The sequence below is a fragment of the Stenella coeruleoalba genome (genome assembly GCF_951394435.1).
Source record: "Stenella coeruleoalba genome assembly, chromosome: 1".
NCBI classification, from domain to species: domain Eukaryota; kingdom Metazoa; phylum Chordata; class Mammalia; order Artiodactyla; family Delphinidae; genus Stenella; species Stenella coeruleoalba.
This window is the reverse complement of record NC_137169.1, coordinates 125,467,041-125,484,467: the sequence shown is the minus strand read 5'-3', so window position 1 is coordinate 125,484,467 and position 17,427 is coordinate 125,467,041. Positions and strand designations below refer to the sequence as shown.

At 41.6% G+C, this 17,427-nt stretch overlaps 1 protein-coding gene across 2 annotated transcripts in view; it reads left to right on the top strand.

Moving 5' to 3' along the window:
- Positions 1-17,427, top strand: part of CAMSAP2 (calmodulin regulated spectrin associated protein family member 2) — a gene marked incomplete at its 5' end in the record, with an annotated part of 98,151 nt that overhangs the window by 66,523 nt on the left and 14,201 nt on the right. The window contains 6 exons of one of the 2 annotated variants that reach the window (XM_079916360.1): positions 6,578-6,719; positions 7,012-7,151; positions 11,882-11,975; positions 14,023-14,107; positions 16,989-17,023; positions 17,291-17,360. In XM_079916360.1, coding sequence (XP_079772486.1) covers positions 6,578-6,719; positions 7,012-7,151; positions 11,882-11,975; positions 14,023-14,107; positions 16,989-17,023; positions 17,291-17,360 — 566 coding nt within the window. Of the gene's footprint in view, positions 1-6,577; positions 6,720-7,011; positions 7,152-11,881; positions 11,976-14,022; positions 14,108-16,940; positions 17,024-17,290; positions 17,361-17,427 lie in introns of both variants that reach the window. The other variant, XM_079916359.1, reaches the window with a different exon arrangement.

Below are 17,427 nucleotides of genomic sequence, written 5' to 3'. Positions count from 1 at the left end.
TAAAAACAAAATTCTTCCTTATAAACTTTCACATTCATGTATATATTTAAACATTTTTAAAATTCAGAGATGGTACCGTAACTTTTTTTTCTCCAAGCAATATTTTATAAAGATGATTTGGTCTGAAGAAACTTATACATTAGTTAGATATCCTAGTACCGTGATTTTAATCTTTGCCTAAGAGTACTATAAAAATGAGGTTTCTTCAGCAGCTTTATAGATCAGTAGTCTTGTGCATTTGGATACAAGACCCTACAAAGATTTGGATTGGTATGGATTTAATATAACTTGTTAAGAACATTTATTTTGAAATATTTCTGATTTAACAAAAAGTTGCAAGAATAGTTCAAAGAACCCTTACACGTCCTTTACCCAGATTCATCAGTGTAACATTTTGTGTGCTCTGTGCATTACATGTTGCACACACAGACGTATATATGTGTACATTTTTCTGAAACATTTGAAAGAAGGTTGCATGTATCATACCCCTTCACCCCTAAATATTTCAATGTATATTTCCTAGGAAGAAGGCTATTCATTTACACGACCACAGGATAGGTAACAATGTCAATAAAGTGCTTTGATCAGACTTACGGCCTATGTTCTAGTTTTGTCAGTCATCCCAATTGAACTTTATATATTTTTCTAGTCCAGGGTCAGGTAAGGTATTTAGCTGTTGTTATCTCTCATCTTCTTTAAACTAGAACAGTCCTCAGCTTTTCTTTTTCATTCGTGACCTTGACATTTTTTAAGAATACAGGTCATTTTCATAGACTATCCCTCAATTTCAGTTCTTCCGATGTTTCCTCATCGTTAGATTAAGTTGTGCTTTCTTTAGCCTAGAATACTATGTAAAGTGTGTCCTTTTCCCAGTATTGTATCCAGAGGCGTGTGATATCCATTTGCCCCTACTAGGTGATACTAACTTTGATCAGTTGGTTCAGATGTTGTTTGGGTTTTTTGACTGCATGATGATTATTTTTCCTTCCGTAATAAGTAATTGGAGAGGAGGGTATTTTGAGACTGTAAATGTTCTGTTCCTCTTCAGTGTTGTCCCACCTCCTGGGCTTAGCATTTATTGACGACGCCTACTTCAGTTACTGTTTACCATGGCGGTTACAAATGGCAACTCTCTAACTTTATCATTTCTTCTACGTTTATTAGTTAGGATTCTATTATAAGCAAATGTGACCTCATCTATTTATCAGTCTACCTATCCTCTCTTTATTATCTGTATGAACTGATGGATTCTTATTTTATTTAATGGGTTATAATCTGTGTCTGTCCATCATTATTCATTTGTTCATTGATTCGTTCATTCCCAGTTTTATTGAGATCTAATTGACATACAGCCCTGTGTAAATTTAGGGTGTGCGCCATAATGATTTGACTTACATACACGGTGACCGCAATAGATTTAGTGAACATTCATCCTCTCGTATAGATACGGCATAAAGGAATAGAAAAACCTATCTGTTCCTTGTGATGAGAACCCTTGGGATTTACCCCCTTAGCGGCTTTCCTATATAGCATGCGGCAGTGTTGACAGCACGCTGCACATCACATCCCTAGTACTTATTATCTTGTAACTGTTTGTGCCTTTTGGCCACCTTCACTTAATTTCGTGTGTATTTATTTTTGAAATCAACTTTGTTGTGGAATAATTTTAGATTTACAGAGAAGTTCCAAAGATAGTACAGCTTCGTCCAGTTTCCCCCGATGTTAGCATCTTACGTAATCGTGGCCTGTTTGGCAACACCAAGAAAATAGCATTGGTGCATTCTCATTGACTAAACTACAGACTTTATGTACATTACACCAGTTTGTGTCCTGACCGGGTGTTTTACCAGTGTCCGCGAATTGGGGTTTGTCTCCTGTGTCCTGTGATGAGGTTGGGCCTGTGGGCCTTTTGAGAAGAACACCACAGAAGTGGCTTCACATCTCATCACGCCACATCAGGGAGCACGTGGCATGAACACGATTTGTCACTGATGGTGTCCACCTTGACCACTTGCTGAAAGTGGTCTCCTTCACTGTAACGTTTCTGTTTCCCCCTCTGATGCTCTTTTCTTTGGAAGTGGGTCACTAAATCCACCCCGTGTTCCAGGAGAGGGAAGTTAAGCTCCCTCCCTGAAGGGAAGAGTTTATACACCATCTGGAATTCTGTAAGTGAGATTCGTACTTTCTCCATCTATTTATGTCCTTCAGCCGTTTATTTGTATCAGTGTGGATGGGTGTGTATGTGCTCTGTACTTGGTGTTGCAATCCAGTCTGTGTTAATTTGTATCGTTATGGGCTCCAGTATGTGTTGTATAGTTTGGGTTACAATCCAGTCTGTGGTATTGACTTGTTCCGTTTTTCCAGCTGCAGCCACGGGGAGCTCTTTCAGAGTTGTCTGAATTAGTAAAAAGGTCAAGTATTGAATATTTTGCAAGAAATGCAGACTCATTTGAACCACGAGAGACTCCTTTGCTTATCTTCTGTTTTGTATAATCCATAGTAATTTCTTGTTGTCGTCAGTTTCTGTGTTATGGATTCTGCTAGTCTCAGAAACGAGAGAACTCCTGTTTTTGAAATTCCTGTCATTCACTGGGAATCCTGACGCGTTCCCGGGGGCTTCCTGCTCTCTGGTCCTGCTCGTGCACTTTTTATGGCTATTATAACTGCAGCTGCCAAAAACTTTTGGCTAAACGAGAGATGCAAATACATGCAAAAGAATTATTAGGGTTATTCTTCCTGATGCAATAAGAAAAAATTATTGGAAATATTATCTCTTTGTGGGAAGCTGGTACTTTTCTGATTCTTGAGATGACATTTTTCTGATCTTTGAAGTTCTTGAAAATACCTCATTTATATTATTTTTCCGAATAATGTTATTTGTGCTATTAATTTCTGTAGGAAAAACTTTCTGCATAGAAGTTGAATATGAATTTTAACTCAGACCCCATTTAGTTTGGTGCACTTCAACAAATATTTATTTAGGGCTGCCAGAAAACTGTGCTAGGAAATACCAAGATAAACAGTTACAAATTATGCTCATATTATCTGAAATGATGGGCTTATTGTATATTCATCTGCTTAAAGACATAAAATTATATTCTTTGGAACACCCCTAGACAGTAAAATTAATAACATTTACATTCTCTTTGTGTTAGTAGCTACTTGCCTTAGAGACTCTATAAAAATACTAACTGGTGAGAATTGCCAACTGGTTTTTTATCCCGCATTAATTGAAAGAAATTCTTTATGTCGTTAAAAGAAATGATCATTGTGTTCCATTCTACATTGTTATTTGCTTTTATTCATGCACTTGTGAAACAGTCTTTCTTCTTTTCCTTCTGGGAAGAAGTCTACCTTATCAGACTTGGCCTCCTAATGTCTAAGAATTTTAATGATTGCAAGTCCAGCCCTAGAATCTCTCTACTCCCTCTTGTGATATAAATTTAGTTTCTAACGTGATGTGTGATCCCAGAACTGGGAGGTAAAATTCTTTGCTGCCGAAGTACACAGCACATCCTGGGTACCCTAAAAACGCACATCCATGTTGGGAGAGGAGAGAGGGGAGGGAAGGTGGTGGTCTTTATCGTTAGGAACCTCTATAGTTTAAGCTAAATTGTAAAGTATTAACATTTAAAAAATGTTTTGAGAACTATAAACTTGGAACTCCACTAACAGAAACTTTACTATAACTTGTTAATTTTAAAAACTTCTGATGAATTTTCCCTTTACCTTTTGCTTCCCCTTTCTTCCTGCTGCTTCCTCTGAAGTCTCCTTCCAAATGGTTTTGGAAATTGGTTCCAGTAAGTTTGCACAGCTTCTTCAACTTGCTCTCCAGAAGTGTAATTGTAGAATGGTATCGTTTATGTCTTGCCGATATGGTCATTACGTATAATTCTGTTAGTCACAAGTAGAGACTGGATTTTAAGGTGTTTTTGATCATAATGTAAAACAGAAAGATTTTTTAAATCTAGTCAAATTTTGGATTAGAAGCTTTAAAAATAATTTAAAGTGTAAGCTAGTCTGTCAGTATTCACAGACCATCAGTAACTAGGTAACAAAAAAAGTATGGATATAGATTTGCATTAGTTTTAATAATGTTAGTAAAAGTGAATATGAATTGCACATGTAAATTATTTGTATTGTAAAGTCATCTCTTTGAAAGGATCATTTCCTTTTGGCCTGAACTGTAGAGGATACTTTTTGTGTAATAAAGAAGTGACAGGTTCTGTGTCCCTCCCAGCACTGGACCTGAGCTAGATTCAATTCTGGTTTGACTTGAAGAGTTCATCTTTCACGGTGACATCTGGGGGTTAGACCACTTAAGTATTTCACACCCTCGGAAACAGAAATGTAACTTAGAAGTGCACCATAATGTTGAAAGATAGAAAGTATGTCCCTTTTAAATGCCAGATTTCTCCATTTGTAGAAAGAGCAGTAAGTTTGTGAGGCATAGAGCATGTTCAAGTATAAAAGACTCTGTACCCTTTGTGAACTGCAGATGAACTTTCAGGGAGTATTAAAAGTTGGTTTACCTGATGCCTCTCCTAGGATATAATCTTCAGGAAGATGTTTCGGCGTGCCACGTATAAACCTCTGATTGGTCTAAGCCGTGGGCCTCTGTGGCTGCAGCCTTATGAGTTCTGTACGTGTGTGTCTGTGTGTGCCTCGTGCAGGGTGCGGTACAACACAGCACACAGTTCAGTTCTTTGTTCCATGACTCTGGGCACTCGGCTCAGTCCAGTTCAGACCGTGGGCCGAAAACAAGGGTAGACCTGGAGATCTGGGAAGTTTGGCCCTGAGCCCAGCCCATGTAGGGGATTCCCAAGAGGTGACTCTTTTGTTTCTAGCCGGCCCAAGAGGACCTGGAAGGGTGCTTACTACCAAGTGTGAGGGGCAGCGTAAGGCCGGAAGAGGCCACTGGCTGATTGCTTTCTCTCTCCCCCTTCCTCCCCTCCTCTCTCCTCTTTTTTCATGGCTGATTTTTAAACCGTCTGCCAGCAGCAAAATGAGGCCGTTTTCTAAGGATTATGTAAAAGTCAGTAATCAATTAAAGAATTTATGTAGTGTATCTGTGTGATTTTTTTTTTTCTGAATATAGGTAGTCTGTGAGTTTGGAACATACCATTAAACACAGATGTCTAGTCCCCACTGATTCCTAAGAACAAGCTCCTCTGAAAATCTTCGGAGGAAGAGATGTTCCATGAACCTTGCTCTTGAGTAGCCAGTGACAGAGAAATAGGGATAAATGTCTCCTTGAACGTGTGTGCTCTTCTGAGGGATATCATTTAGAGGAAATCTGACCTCACCACCAAATAGTAAATTTTCTCTTTCAGTAAATTATAATATTTTTCTGTTATTCTCACGAAAGTATTATATTTCATAATTGTATTTTAATTATGAAATATAATCAGGTTAGATGGAGTTAGAAGAAAAATTAGTTTTGATTACTTAAAAAAAAACTGTATTTAAATATCAGTAACCACTACAATTGTAAAGTTTGCTAAGAAAGTACTTCAGGGTGCATCTTCATTAAGCCTTCAGCAGTACTTTTCTTGGCCTGAGGAGAGCTAATAGCTAGTAGCAGCTGACCACTGGCGATTACCCGCTGTGTGCCCGTGTGTGCATCACACTTTCTGTCCATCATCTTCTGTAGTCCTTCGTGCTGCTGTGAAGTAGGTACTGTGATTGTCCCCAGTTCACAGATGGGGAAAGCGAGAAATGAGCACTGAAGTACCTTGTCCAAGATCACAGAGCTAAGAAGTGGCAGAACCAGGACTTGAGCCTAGGTGGTCTGGCTTAAGAGCTCGTTCTCGTGACCTCTGAGTTCTACAGCACGTCTCATGTCTAGAGAACCGCCTTACACGTTTGTATCCACTCACGCCAGCCAGTCTTTAGAAAACAAGAATTTCATCTGTTTTTCTGCGAGGGAGCAGAAACCCTCGTACTTGCTCTGTTATTGGTTAATGCGACCTCAACCAGGAGGGTGTTTTTCAGTTGCCAAGTCGTTACACTTTATTTGCATCGTCTCAGCATTCAGATGAGGAGCCAGAATATCTTCGTGGTATTGGATATTATTCCAGTTCCTAAAGTGATGTTTCTTCTCGCCACATTTCCTTTAAGAATGGTTTCACATTCCTCTGCCCGCTCTCCCAACTCTGATGCCTCTCCTCGTTCTTTCAGCTCGAGTCTCACTCTTTCCATGTGAGAACGTGTGGTCTAAGTGAAGTCTACCCTTAAAGTGAAAGAATTTCATCATCTGCAAAAGAGCAGAACTGATGATTTGGCTAACAAATGGTCAAAATCCATTTTGTGATGCTTTCACGTGTAAATTAGGCTAAGTGAATTTCACGTAAATGAGCGCTGTAATGTTACGTTAAGTACTTGGCTTCAGAACCAAAGTGCTGTTGGTAAAGTGAGGTCTAGGTAATGTTTAGAAAAGAAGGATGTTGGTGAGTAGTTCTCATTTCTCTTGACTTACATTTTATTACTGATACATTGGAATCTACAATACTGTCTTTTTCCTGTATGTTGCTTAGTACTTATTCATTTTCATCTTTTTTTTTTTTTTTAAATGTAGGCTCGTTACAGGAAAGAGCAGACATTGCTTAAGCAACTGCCTTGCATTCCGTTGGTAGAAAATTTGTTGAAAGACGGCTCGGATGGCTGTGCGTTAGCTGCCCTTATTCATTTTTACTGTCCTGGTGTCGTCAGATTAGAAGGTAAGTGTTCCACTGAAATGTCTCGAAACTGCGGATAGATGGTAAGAAATATTTAAGACAGTAAATTTAATAAGTAATGACGGCTTCTTTTAAGAAGAACATTTATGTATAATTCTAGGAAGTGGTTGAGCGAAGGAGTGCTTGGTCTCTAAGCCTCTGTGTAGTGATCACTGCCGTTACATGTGTGGGTCAGACAGATTCTACGTAGTTGTGTATCTGTATGAAGGTATGAACAAAATGAACATGAAATGTACATTATCAGAATTAACCCTGGCTCTTTTCCTGTTTGAAGATATTTGCTTGAAAGAAACCATGTCATTGGCTGATAGCCTCTATAATCTGCAGCTGATTCAAGAATTTTGCCAAGAATATTTGAACCAGTGTTGCCATTTCGCCCTGGAAGACATGCTGTACGCCGCTTCCTCCATAAAGGTATTTCAACCATCCTCTTCCCCTTTGTTTGTTCAAGTTTGCTGAAAAAACATATAACCAGGTACATAAACAGTATAGCTGCTTTAAGCTTACGAAATTAACTGTAATTTCAGGCAAAAGAACTCTTGAAAAAATCGTTTTTGTTTGATTTTTCTGCTGATTTTATTTTATTTCTTATTTCTTAAAAACCTACACTGTTAGCTACAGGTTTCTTTTGTAGCGCAAAGCTAAACTTAATGTCATAGTACAGAATTAAACCATTGTTCTGATGTTGTTAGTAAAACAGCGGACGAGCCAGTAAGCGTTTCTGGGTCCTGGAGGGCTGCTGCCGCTTGTGGGGAGCGTGCAGGAGGTGTGGCCGCTCGGGACACTCAGCAGGACTGTGGACTCTGTCTGGGAAGAAGGGGCCCTCAGGTCCCAGAACTTGAGGCAAAGCCTTGGGAAAGGAAGAGGGAAGGAAATATTACAGTTACCTGGAAATGAACCTTTTAGGAAGTCATCGCATTTACTAGCCATACACTTGTCCCTTGCTTCAGGACATCACATGACCTCTTAGCTTCGGGGCCGTTGCTTAGTGCCTTTCTTTCAAGAAGTGTTTATTGAGCGCCTCATAGTGTTCTAGGTGGTTGGGATAACTCAGCAGACAACACAAAGACACATCCCACACACACCCCCACACCCCCCCCACCCCCGTCCTTTCAGGGCGTTCTTTCTAGTGGTGAAGACAGACGCGCGTCTAAGGCGTGATGGCTTCTGAGCTACAGGTTCCAGAACTTCATGGTGGGAACACTGCCCTTGTTGGCACCGGCAGCTGCAGCTCACGGCTCTCGTACACCTGCCTGAAGTTAACACTTCTGTTTAAAGGCTTTAGGAGTAAATGATCTTACAATCGATTTGTTTGACGTCTGAGAGGGACAGCTTTATGTCAGTCCTAATTGCACCTGCGATGCCCACCTTCATAGAAGCTGCCAAAGGACCCCTCCCAGCGCAATGCTAGTGCCTCGTGACGCTTTAAATTCTTGTTCTCCGGCCTCTCTCTTTTTCCTGTACCCGTTCCTCGGTTACCGTGAGGCAGATTGACGGAGCCAGGGGCAACGGCGTTTCCAGAATAAGCCACTGCCCCTGTTGACCAGAATAGCGCTCACTCCCCACTGTCCAGCACATCACAAGAAAAACCTGGACTGATTTTGAATGTTTACACTTTGCCGTTTTTACCAAAATGGAAGTTAGGAGATATTTTCATATTTATCTTAATACTTTTTCTGGCGCTTCCTATTAAAAATTTTAAATACTTTTACTGAGATCTCAAAGAAGAAAAATGACCTCGTTAAACACATTGAATTGTAAGGTTACATTTGCTTAAGTTGTATACCTTGGACTTCCAATAAATAACATATATCCCTGCTGTTTAGATCAACTTAGTCTGGGCATGATCCGGATACAAAGACATTTTCTTCAATCAGGCACTTTAAAAATAGATACTTAACTGCAGAGAAGACTTTGGTCACTTTCCGTGTTCTCTGCTAAATTATTAGAACCACAGTTTTGACCTCAAATGAGTATTTTAAGGCTCTAAGCCCGCAAGAGGTTGCTCGGTCCATGGTGCTGGCCGCCTTGTCATTTGTTAACTTGAGTAACAGCTGTTTGTGGGGAGTAGGGAGCGAGCCCTCTTTTCCCCTCGTGGCGGACTTGTAAACCGGTGTGCTCTTTTTAGAGGGCAGATGGGCGTTGTCTAACCACATTCAGAGCGCACAGAAGGACGTATAAGGATTGTTCGTGGTGGTGAAGAGTTGGCAGCAGTTCACCTTGGGAGGGCCACACTTGAAACGTCTTGTAAAGCAGCTGTTTGAAGGAGGCAGGGGCATCTTACTGAGGCGGAAAGCTCGCTGGGAGTTACTAAGGGAAGCGTGCGGGGAGCACGCCTTATGTGCGGCATGACGCAATTTACATATGTTTTAAAAATCCTTTTTCTGTTTGTGTGCACATCTACACACATACAGAGGCGTGGGAAGAGGTCTGTAGAGAGATGAACACGGAACTGTTAACAGTGGTTTCTTCTGACTGCAGTAGTAGGATTTGAGGGAGAGGAGTTAAAGCGCACTTTTACTTTTTATTCTATGTTCCGTGTGTTTGTATTCTTTGATATCATTTACAGTGTTTAAGAACGTTAATGTACAGCTGCATGACTGTCTTAACTGAAAGAAGGAAAGAAGAGCTCTTAAATGAAATTAATCTGGTACCATTCCAGGAACATGGTGACAGATTTATTGCTGTTTAATCATCGTAAATTCAGAAAGACATTCTCTTCATAAACTAGTTACTGGGAAAATTGTTTCTTACTACGCTGACATCTAGTGGCCAGACACATTACAATTATGTTATTAGGACAGTTATCTTACCAAGGTGCTTAAAATAAATTTTTTGCATAATTGACATATAACATCGTATAAGTTTAAGGTGTACAGCGTGTTGATTTGATTCACTTCTATACAGCAGAACGATTATCACCATAGTATCAGTCAGCACCCTCATCACGTCACATAATTACCATTTTTGTTGTGAACATTTAAGATCTACTCTTTCAGCTATTCTCCTGTATATAATACAGTTACCATTAACTATAGTTATTTGATCCCCAGAACGTATTCATTTTATAATTGGGAGTTTGCACCCTTGACCAGTACTCCCGCATTTCCCCTACCCCAGTCCCTGGGAACCACCGCTCTGTTCTCTGTTTCTGTGGGTCTGGCTGTTTCAGATTTCCCGTACAAGTGATGCCGTACAGCGTCTGTGTTTCTCCGTCTGACCTATTTCACTTCACACAGTGCCCTCGAGATCCGTCTGTGTGGTTGCAAATGGCAGACCTCCCTTGTTTCTCGTGGCTGCACGTACACCACATCTTCATCCATTCATCTGCTGGTGGACACTCGAGTCGTCCCCATGTCTTGGCTGCAGTGAACATGGAAGTGCAGATATCTCTTCAAGAGATCTGTTTTCATTTTCTTTGCTTATGTACCCAGATAGGATTGCTGGATCATAGGGTGGTTCTATTTTTAATTTTTTGAGGAGCCTGCATGCCGTTTTCCATAGTGGCTGCACCATTTTACATCCCCACCAACAGTGCACAAGGGTTCCCTTTTCTCCACACCCTCATCAGCGCTTGTTATCGCTTATCTTTTTGACGATGGCCATTCTGACAGGTGTGAGCCGGTATCTCCTTGTGGTTTTGATTTGCGTTTCCCTGATGATTAGTGATGTTGAGCTTCAGGGTCCTTAAGATAGTAATTAATTTCCTATCAACAGACAATTATGGGGTACTTCAACAGTGTTTTTCCAAAAGATACACATAGCTTTCAGTGAACTGTACCAGTAGAGCTGGAACCTAGCACCAATGCTTTAGATACAATTTTATACTTTGGTTTTAGAAAGTATACTATAAGTATAAAGAAAAACTATAAATCACAATCATCGTACTACCCAGAGATATTCCGTATCAACATTTCGATGCTTTGCCAGTGACTGGCCTTTCTTATAATATGTTTATTCATTCATTTCTATGTTCATTCAATACATATTTATTGGACATCTATTATGTACCAGGCACTGTCTTAAACACTGAAGATGTAGTGGTGAGCACAGCTTTGTCCTTTTGACCATATAGTCTGATGGGTAAGATGAGGAACCCTGGAGACTATGGTATTAGATGAAGCTGGGGAAACTGAAAAGGGACCCCATCAGGCACCCGCTTGTAAACTATAGTCAGTCTCCCAAGGGCAAGGGTGAGCGGGGGAAGGGGCGTTGCATTTTGAAAAATTTGGCTTCATAAGCCGAAGAAGAAATGACCGTGTGCTGACCAAGAGGCGGAAACAGTTTGAGTGAGGGTAGTGACGATGCAGGTGGAGAGAAGTGGGTGGATTCCAGGGCTGTTGAGGCGCAGAACCTGCAGGCCTCGGCGGTGAATCGGGTATGAGGGGAGAAAGAGGCCGGTGTCGCGGTGACTCCCAGGTTTGCTTTGTGCGCCGGGAAGGTGGCTGCCATTCAGGGAAATAAGGGTGGCTGATCAGACTTGTGGGGAAGACGACTGGCACAGTGAGAGAAACAGAAAGTGCATGTGCAAGTGCAGTTGTGCCTTTGGGGGCCGTTCGATAGCTGGTGGGTGTGGGCGGCAGTTTTCAGACATCAGGGGTATCGAATGCTGCTGAGGGCTTGGGGGCAACGAAGACGAAAAAAATCTGTTTCATTTAGTGACACAGACATTGGTGACCTGAGCAAATGCTGGCTCAGAGCGAGGGCGCCTGAGTGCCAGACTGGAGTGGATTAGGGAGAGGAGGGCCGAGAGCAGGTTGTGGGAGAAGCCGGTGTTACAGAAGTCCGAAGCGATGAGCAGGCCACGTGGGCGCATGCCGGAGGGTGAAGGATCGCATGCCGGTTTCGGCTGCGTTCAGTGGCAGAGGTTTGAGCACGTGTAAAAGCCAAGCAGGAAGGACTCAGCTGAGGAGAAGAATAAACATACAGGAGAAAGGAATATAACTGAGAATGGAAAGCTTCTGAGAAGGTAACCCACAGCACAGCCTTAGGGATTATAAGCTTTATCATTTCTTTAAAAAAAAAATCACAGATTTTGATGGGTGAATGCTATTTCGAGCTGTGTTTTAATAGGTAACTCCCTGTCATTGCTTTCTGGTCGGGCGTTACCTGCTTTCTCTCCTAACTTCTTGCCTCTCGCACAGAGTAACTACCTGGTGTTCATGGCGGAGCTCTTCTGGTGGTTTGAGGTCGTGAAGCCCTCCTTCGTCCAGCCCCGCGATGCTCGTCCGCAAGGAGGTGATCAATGTTCCCGTAAACAAGCAGGATGAGGCGTTCAGATAGCCTCACCTGGTTATTCTTTTACAGGGAAGCCTGTTGCTGTGTCCTAGGCTAGCCTTGATAAATTCTCTCTCAGCGTTCAAAGCCACTAAATTCTCCGTGACAGACATGGTGTAGGGGAGGCAAAGGGGGTGGCGAGAATAGCCCTGCATTCCACGGCTTATGCTGTGGAACTTGTAGCTTTAACTGTTTCCCACTTTCCTCTCTTTGCATCTTTTACCCCCATCCCTAGCTTTTTGTTCCCTGTCAGAGTCTGAGTTTTTAACATTGTTGCCCAGAAGCCACTCAAATTATGGCTTGGCTTTAAACTGTAATTTGAGCTTGCCCTTAAACCATATAGGGGCTTGTTATATTTATTCTTAACCCTAGTAGGTTTCGTGATTGTTACGGTACCACGATCTATTGATTGCTCATAATAAGGACACTGGTAAGAAATAAAGGGGTAAGTTACTGTAAAGATCTCTGGAAATGAAGAAAAAAAAATCTCTCTGTATTTTCTCTAAAGCAGAACAAATTTTCCATCAGCTTCCATTATAAGACCAGAGTTTAATTTCTGTAGGGGAAAATCAATTCCACATGATAAGTGTGGGCCCACTGGAGAACTTGCCCCCGTCGTAACTCTGGGCTCTTCCTGCTGCCAGCGGTCTGCCCGGCACGAAGTGGGGTTACTGTGCCTCCCAGCTAGCTAGCTGCTTTCCTTGGTGCCCCATTTTTGTATTTTCCCTTATTTCTCCCCATCCCCACCCCTTCCCTCAAAAAATATTAAAGAAGAGCAAGAGATCAAGAAGGAGGGAAAACTGCGTACTCAGGCGGCAGTGGGTAAGGGACGTGGGAGGGCGATACCAGTCTGGTGAGTAGAAGGAGCTGCCTTCAGTCGGCTGGCCCACTGCGTCCCAGGCCAAATTCTGTAAAACATGCAGGAAATGAGTGTTTATTTAACCTGTTGTGCTTCCGAGCTGCTTAGGGCAGAGCTGTTGCGTAACGAGGCAGACCTAGAGAGCAGCTGAGGCCCTTCCCGAAGGCCATTGCGTAAAGCCAGGTGTCTTCAGTAGTTACCCCAAACAATACTGTACAGCTTTTCACCATTAACATGGAGTTTTCATGTACGTCGCTTTGTGTGATCTCATCTGTGAAGCCCACTATTCGATATATTCAACAGCTGTTACATTAGGCCTCCAAAGCAAAAAATAAATGAGCGTTATTTACAAAAATGTAAACTATACCAGTGGTTTTAATTACTAACCAATGAAATTCTGTCTCTAATTGATTACCAAAATACCAACTATTTCATAGATGTAAAAGTGACCATGTGTAACTGAAGTTCTGTGAAAGCTTGTAGCAAAATTAGACACTCGTTTATTTTTGTTTTAAATACGTTTATTTATCTTATATTAAGCCTTTTTTTTCCCAATTAGCCTTAATCAAGTGGATTTTTTTAAATTCATTTATTTATTTTTGGCTGCGTTGGGTCTTTGTTGCTGCGCGTGGGCTTTCTCTAGTTGTGGCGAGCGGGGGCTACTCTTTTTTGCGGTGCGCGGGCTTCTTATTGCGGTGGCTTCTCTTGCTTCAGAGCACAGGCTCTAGGGCGCGTGGGCTTCAGTAGTTGTGGCACGTGGGCTCAGTAGTTGTGGCTTGCGGGCTCTAGAGCACAGGCTCAGTAGTTGTGGTGCACGGGCTTAGTTGCTCCTTGGTGTGTGGGATCTTCCCAGACCAGGGCTGAAACCTGTGTCCCCTGCATTGGCAGGCGGATTCTTAACCGCTGTACCACCAGGGAAGCCCCGGTCAAGTGGATTTTTTAAGCCAGAACACTTCCAAGAACAGTTTAAAGAAAATCTGTCCTTTTGAAAATTATTTAAGGAGAAAATTAAATATGCTAAGATTTCTCTATAAGTAATAAGGAAAATTGTGGTTAAACTTAAACATTTATTTGTGGCTCATAATTCCTGAAGCAGTGTCGGAAACATGCTAACTATGTAATTCTGAGGGTTTTTTTCCTTTCCTGTAGCTGAACCTGTGGACGATCTGCCCTCAGATCCTGTCTTAACTGCTGCCCAGAGAAACGCCTTGGACAGCTCTGACTTCACCCCAAGGTAGAGTCCAGAACATCGCTTCCATTCACTCAGGAAATCAAAATCTTATTACATTAGAGTTTTTAAAGTTTCAGTTGGACTTTGAACTAAGTACGTTTCAATTAACTTACCCTATTAAAGCCTGTTTTAACATCACCGTAATTGAAATTTTACACTGAAATGAATGTTTCATAAATAGGCTTTTACGAATCGCACTGAAAGGTGGGAAGGTCCAAGTAATCGGCCTAAAACTAAACTTTTGCTGCATAACTTGTTTATAATTGAGATTATATGACGCTTAAACGACAGGTAGCTCTTAGGCCAGGGGGAGATTTTTTAATTTTCCATTTTTTAATAATTTTTTAATCTTTGAGGCAGTTTTCCCTACTGTTTTGTTTGCTGGTTACTGTAGCTATTCATAGAGCACAGTGGAATATTTATTGTCCTGTTGAATCTTTATCTCATGCTTTAGTTCTTAGTATCAGGAACTGAACTGGAAGCAAAGTAAACATTTAATAGCCGGGTAATCCTGACTTCTGACCCAAGTATGTGATAGAGACATTAATTTGTTTAAAACTGTCTTTCAGCAGATCCTATAAGCACTTTTAATGCGTATTTACTAGAACCTAAAATGTGTATTGACTTTGGGCTCCCTAACTTACCTGATTTTTATTTTAAGTTTAAAACGGATGTATTTGGGGATTTTTTTTTTTTTTTAGAAATTCAAGCAGATCTATTAAAAATACATTTTAAAAATTATGAGTAAGAAATTGAATCTTTCTGCATGAAATATGAACTTGTACTGAAGTTGTCACCCCCTCCTCACATCTAAGAAGTTTCTCTCTCCACTGTGTGCTAATGAGCACGGACAGAACCCTTACATTACTCTTACTGCCTTCGGTAGGGCTTCTTATTTAGCGCTGTGAACTTCTCATCTCGCTAAGTATTTCCTTCAGATTAAGAAGGCATTTTCCTTCCCTTACCCTCTGATTGACTCCTATAAATTTTCTTACTTCCACTAAGTTTTCTATTTCGTAACCACCCCTGAGATTTACCACAAAGGGATTAGGTTAGAGTGTGGCTGATCCAGGAGCGTCTCTGTTTTATCCCGTCGGAAACTTCTTTGTACACGCTACTTCCTCAGTGCTTTCCTGGGTCGGTTGGATAGTGGCATTTCCTTCCCTGAAAATTTAGAAAACACTCAGTATTCTGGGTCGTAACTCTTGTACTGCTAAATCTTTAAAACCTCTGAAACTTTCCAGTTAAAGACTAGGTTATTCCATGATTATTATTTCTAGGAACTTGAGTGGACGACCTTCCACCTTTCTGACACTGGGAAATGTCTTAAGATTCTCTGGAAGACTCATTCCTTCTCTGTCTCTCAGATATCTGAGTGGCTACCTTTTTCCTTTCTCCCAGCAGAAGAACTTCCTATAACCAGATGGATGTCTGAATCCTTTTCCTTGAAGAGTCATTGTGTAATCCTTTCATTTCTATGAGTTTCCATATGGTCCATTTGTAGTTCTCCCATTGTAGAACTTTTGGGGAAGGATTCAAGGATTTCTGCTCTTCCTGGGAATAATGCAGCCACATTTACAAATGTTATCGCACCTGAATGGTGACCTTACGAGGAAAAAAAGCCAAAGGAAGAAGACAGCAAAGCCAGACGTTGGTAGCAGCTACTGCACACGCTTGGCTACTAACCTGTACGGGAATCACCCCACATCAAAATCCTCTGTGCAGGCGTGAAGTAAGGCAACTGTAGGAAGGTACCACGGTTTAGCCATTTCTTGGGGAAGAAGAAAAGAGTGAACCTATTTTAATAACTGAACTTGCATCTCTTCAGGATTATGCTCCTGTTGTAGATGTAGGAAGGGTAGAGGTTGCGGAAAGGCTACTGGAGCGGGGATGAGAGAGACGGACGAGACAGGGAGCAGCGTGGGGTCCTCTCCCCGGGTTTCCCAGGAAACGACCCAGGACGCCAGTGAGAGGAAACTGATGTGCGGGGCAGGGGCGGGGGCTGTGGGAGCTAAGCGACAGCGAAGGTGTGCACGTGCTCCGGGCGTTGTTGCTTCTGGAAAGCTCGTGAATTAAGCTTTCATTAAATAATAAGAACGCAGCATTGTGGCTTACCTTTGTATCCTTTAGCTGCTTGTCCACCTTCGCAGTTTGCATTAGCCGAGAGGTAGTGTGGTCGCAGAGGGCTGCAGAGGTCACGGCGTCCTGCTCCCAGCTTAGGCTCAGCCCATTGGGGTCGGGATGCTTAGTTCCACCTGCTACAAGGTAGGCCGTGGTGGACTGAAAACGTAGAAAAAGAAAAACTAAATTGTAGCCAAATGTTGTCAGAAACTGAGAAGTAGACTGTGTGATCCGCTGCATTAACTGGAACAGGGTGGAGTTAAATCAGAAGAAATGTAAATGTTAAAGACGTGCAGACTGCCCGCGAGCAGGGGGTGCCAGGCTCTTTCACAAGGATTCATCATTCCTGTACTTTTAGAGATTGAGATTCGACCAGAATACTGCAAGTTGACGACTTTACTTTAATTCTCAGTCTTTCTATTTGTAAAATGAAAATAATGTGCCGTATCTTGTCTCATAAGGACGTTGAGCTGTACATGAAAGTAGTGTTTCAAGCTCTTGGGCTAAAAGCCATAAAATACATAGAGATACATATAATCACCGCCATTCTTTGGTTTAAACACTATATTATGTTTCCTTATTATTTTTTTTTTTCACTTAGGATGGAGAGTCGGAAGTGACAGTGTTGTTTCCGACTTCAGCTGTTGTATCTAAAATTTATATGCAAGAGCTAGACACTTTATGACATTTGATTGACGTGTATTTTACGTTGCAGTGGGGAAGGAGCTGCGCTTACACACTCTCGTCCTCATTTGCCTTCTAGACACTCACGTCCCCAAGCTCATCCTTCAGCCTCAGGTAATGTATTTGAAAAAGCCTAGGAAAATGCCATTTAAGTGGTTAACTAGAAAATGATTGAGAATAAATGTGAATAAAAGTATCCAGTTCTTTTTTCTAAAAAGTGTTACATATGACACAGTAAAAGGGCTGCTTCTCTATGCTTGCTTTTAACAAAATGATCTTTATTTCTCCACATGTACTTACCTTATGTGAAATCTGTTAAATTATTGTAAGTTAAATTTTTTTAACATGATTTCAATGACTTTTACTTTTATGCATTTGAAGGAGGAATAAGAAGGTCTTCATCTATGTCCTATGTTGACGGCTTCATAGGGACATGGCCCAAGGAGAAAAGGTACACAGAGACTTGCTTTTAGTGTACTCACGTTCTCAAGAACTGCTCATCCCCCGCCCCCACCCCC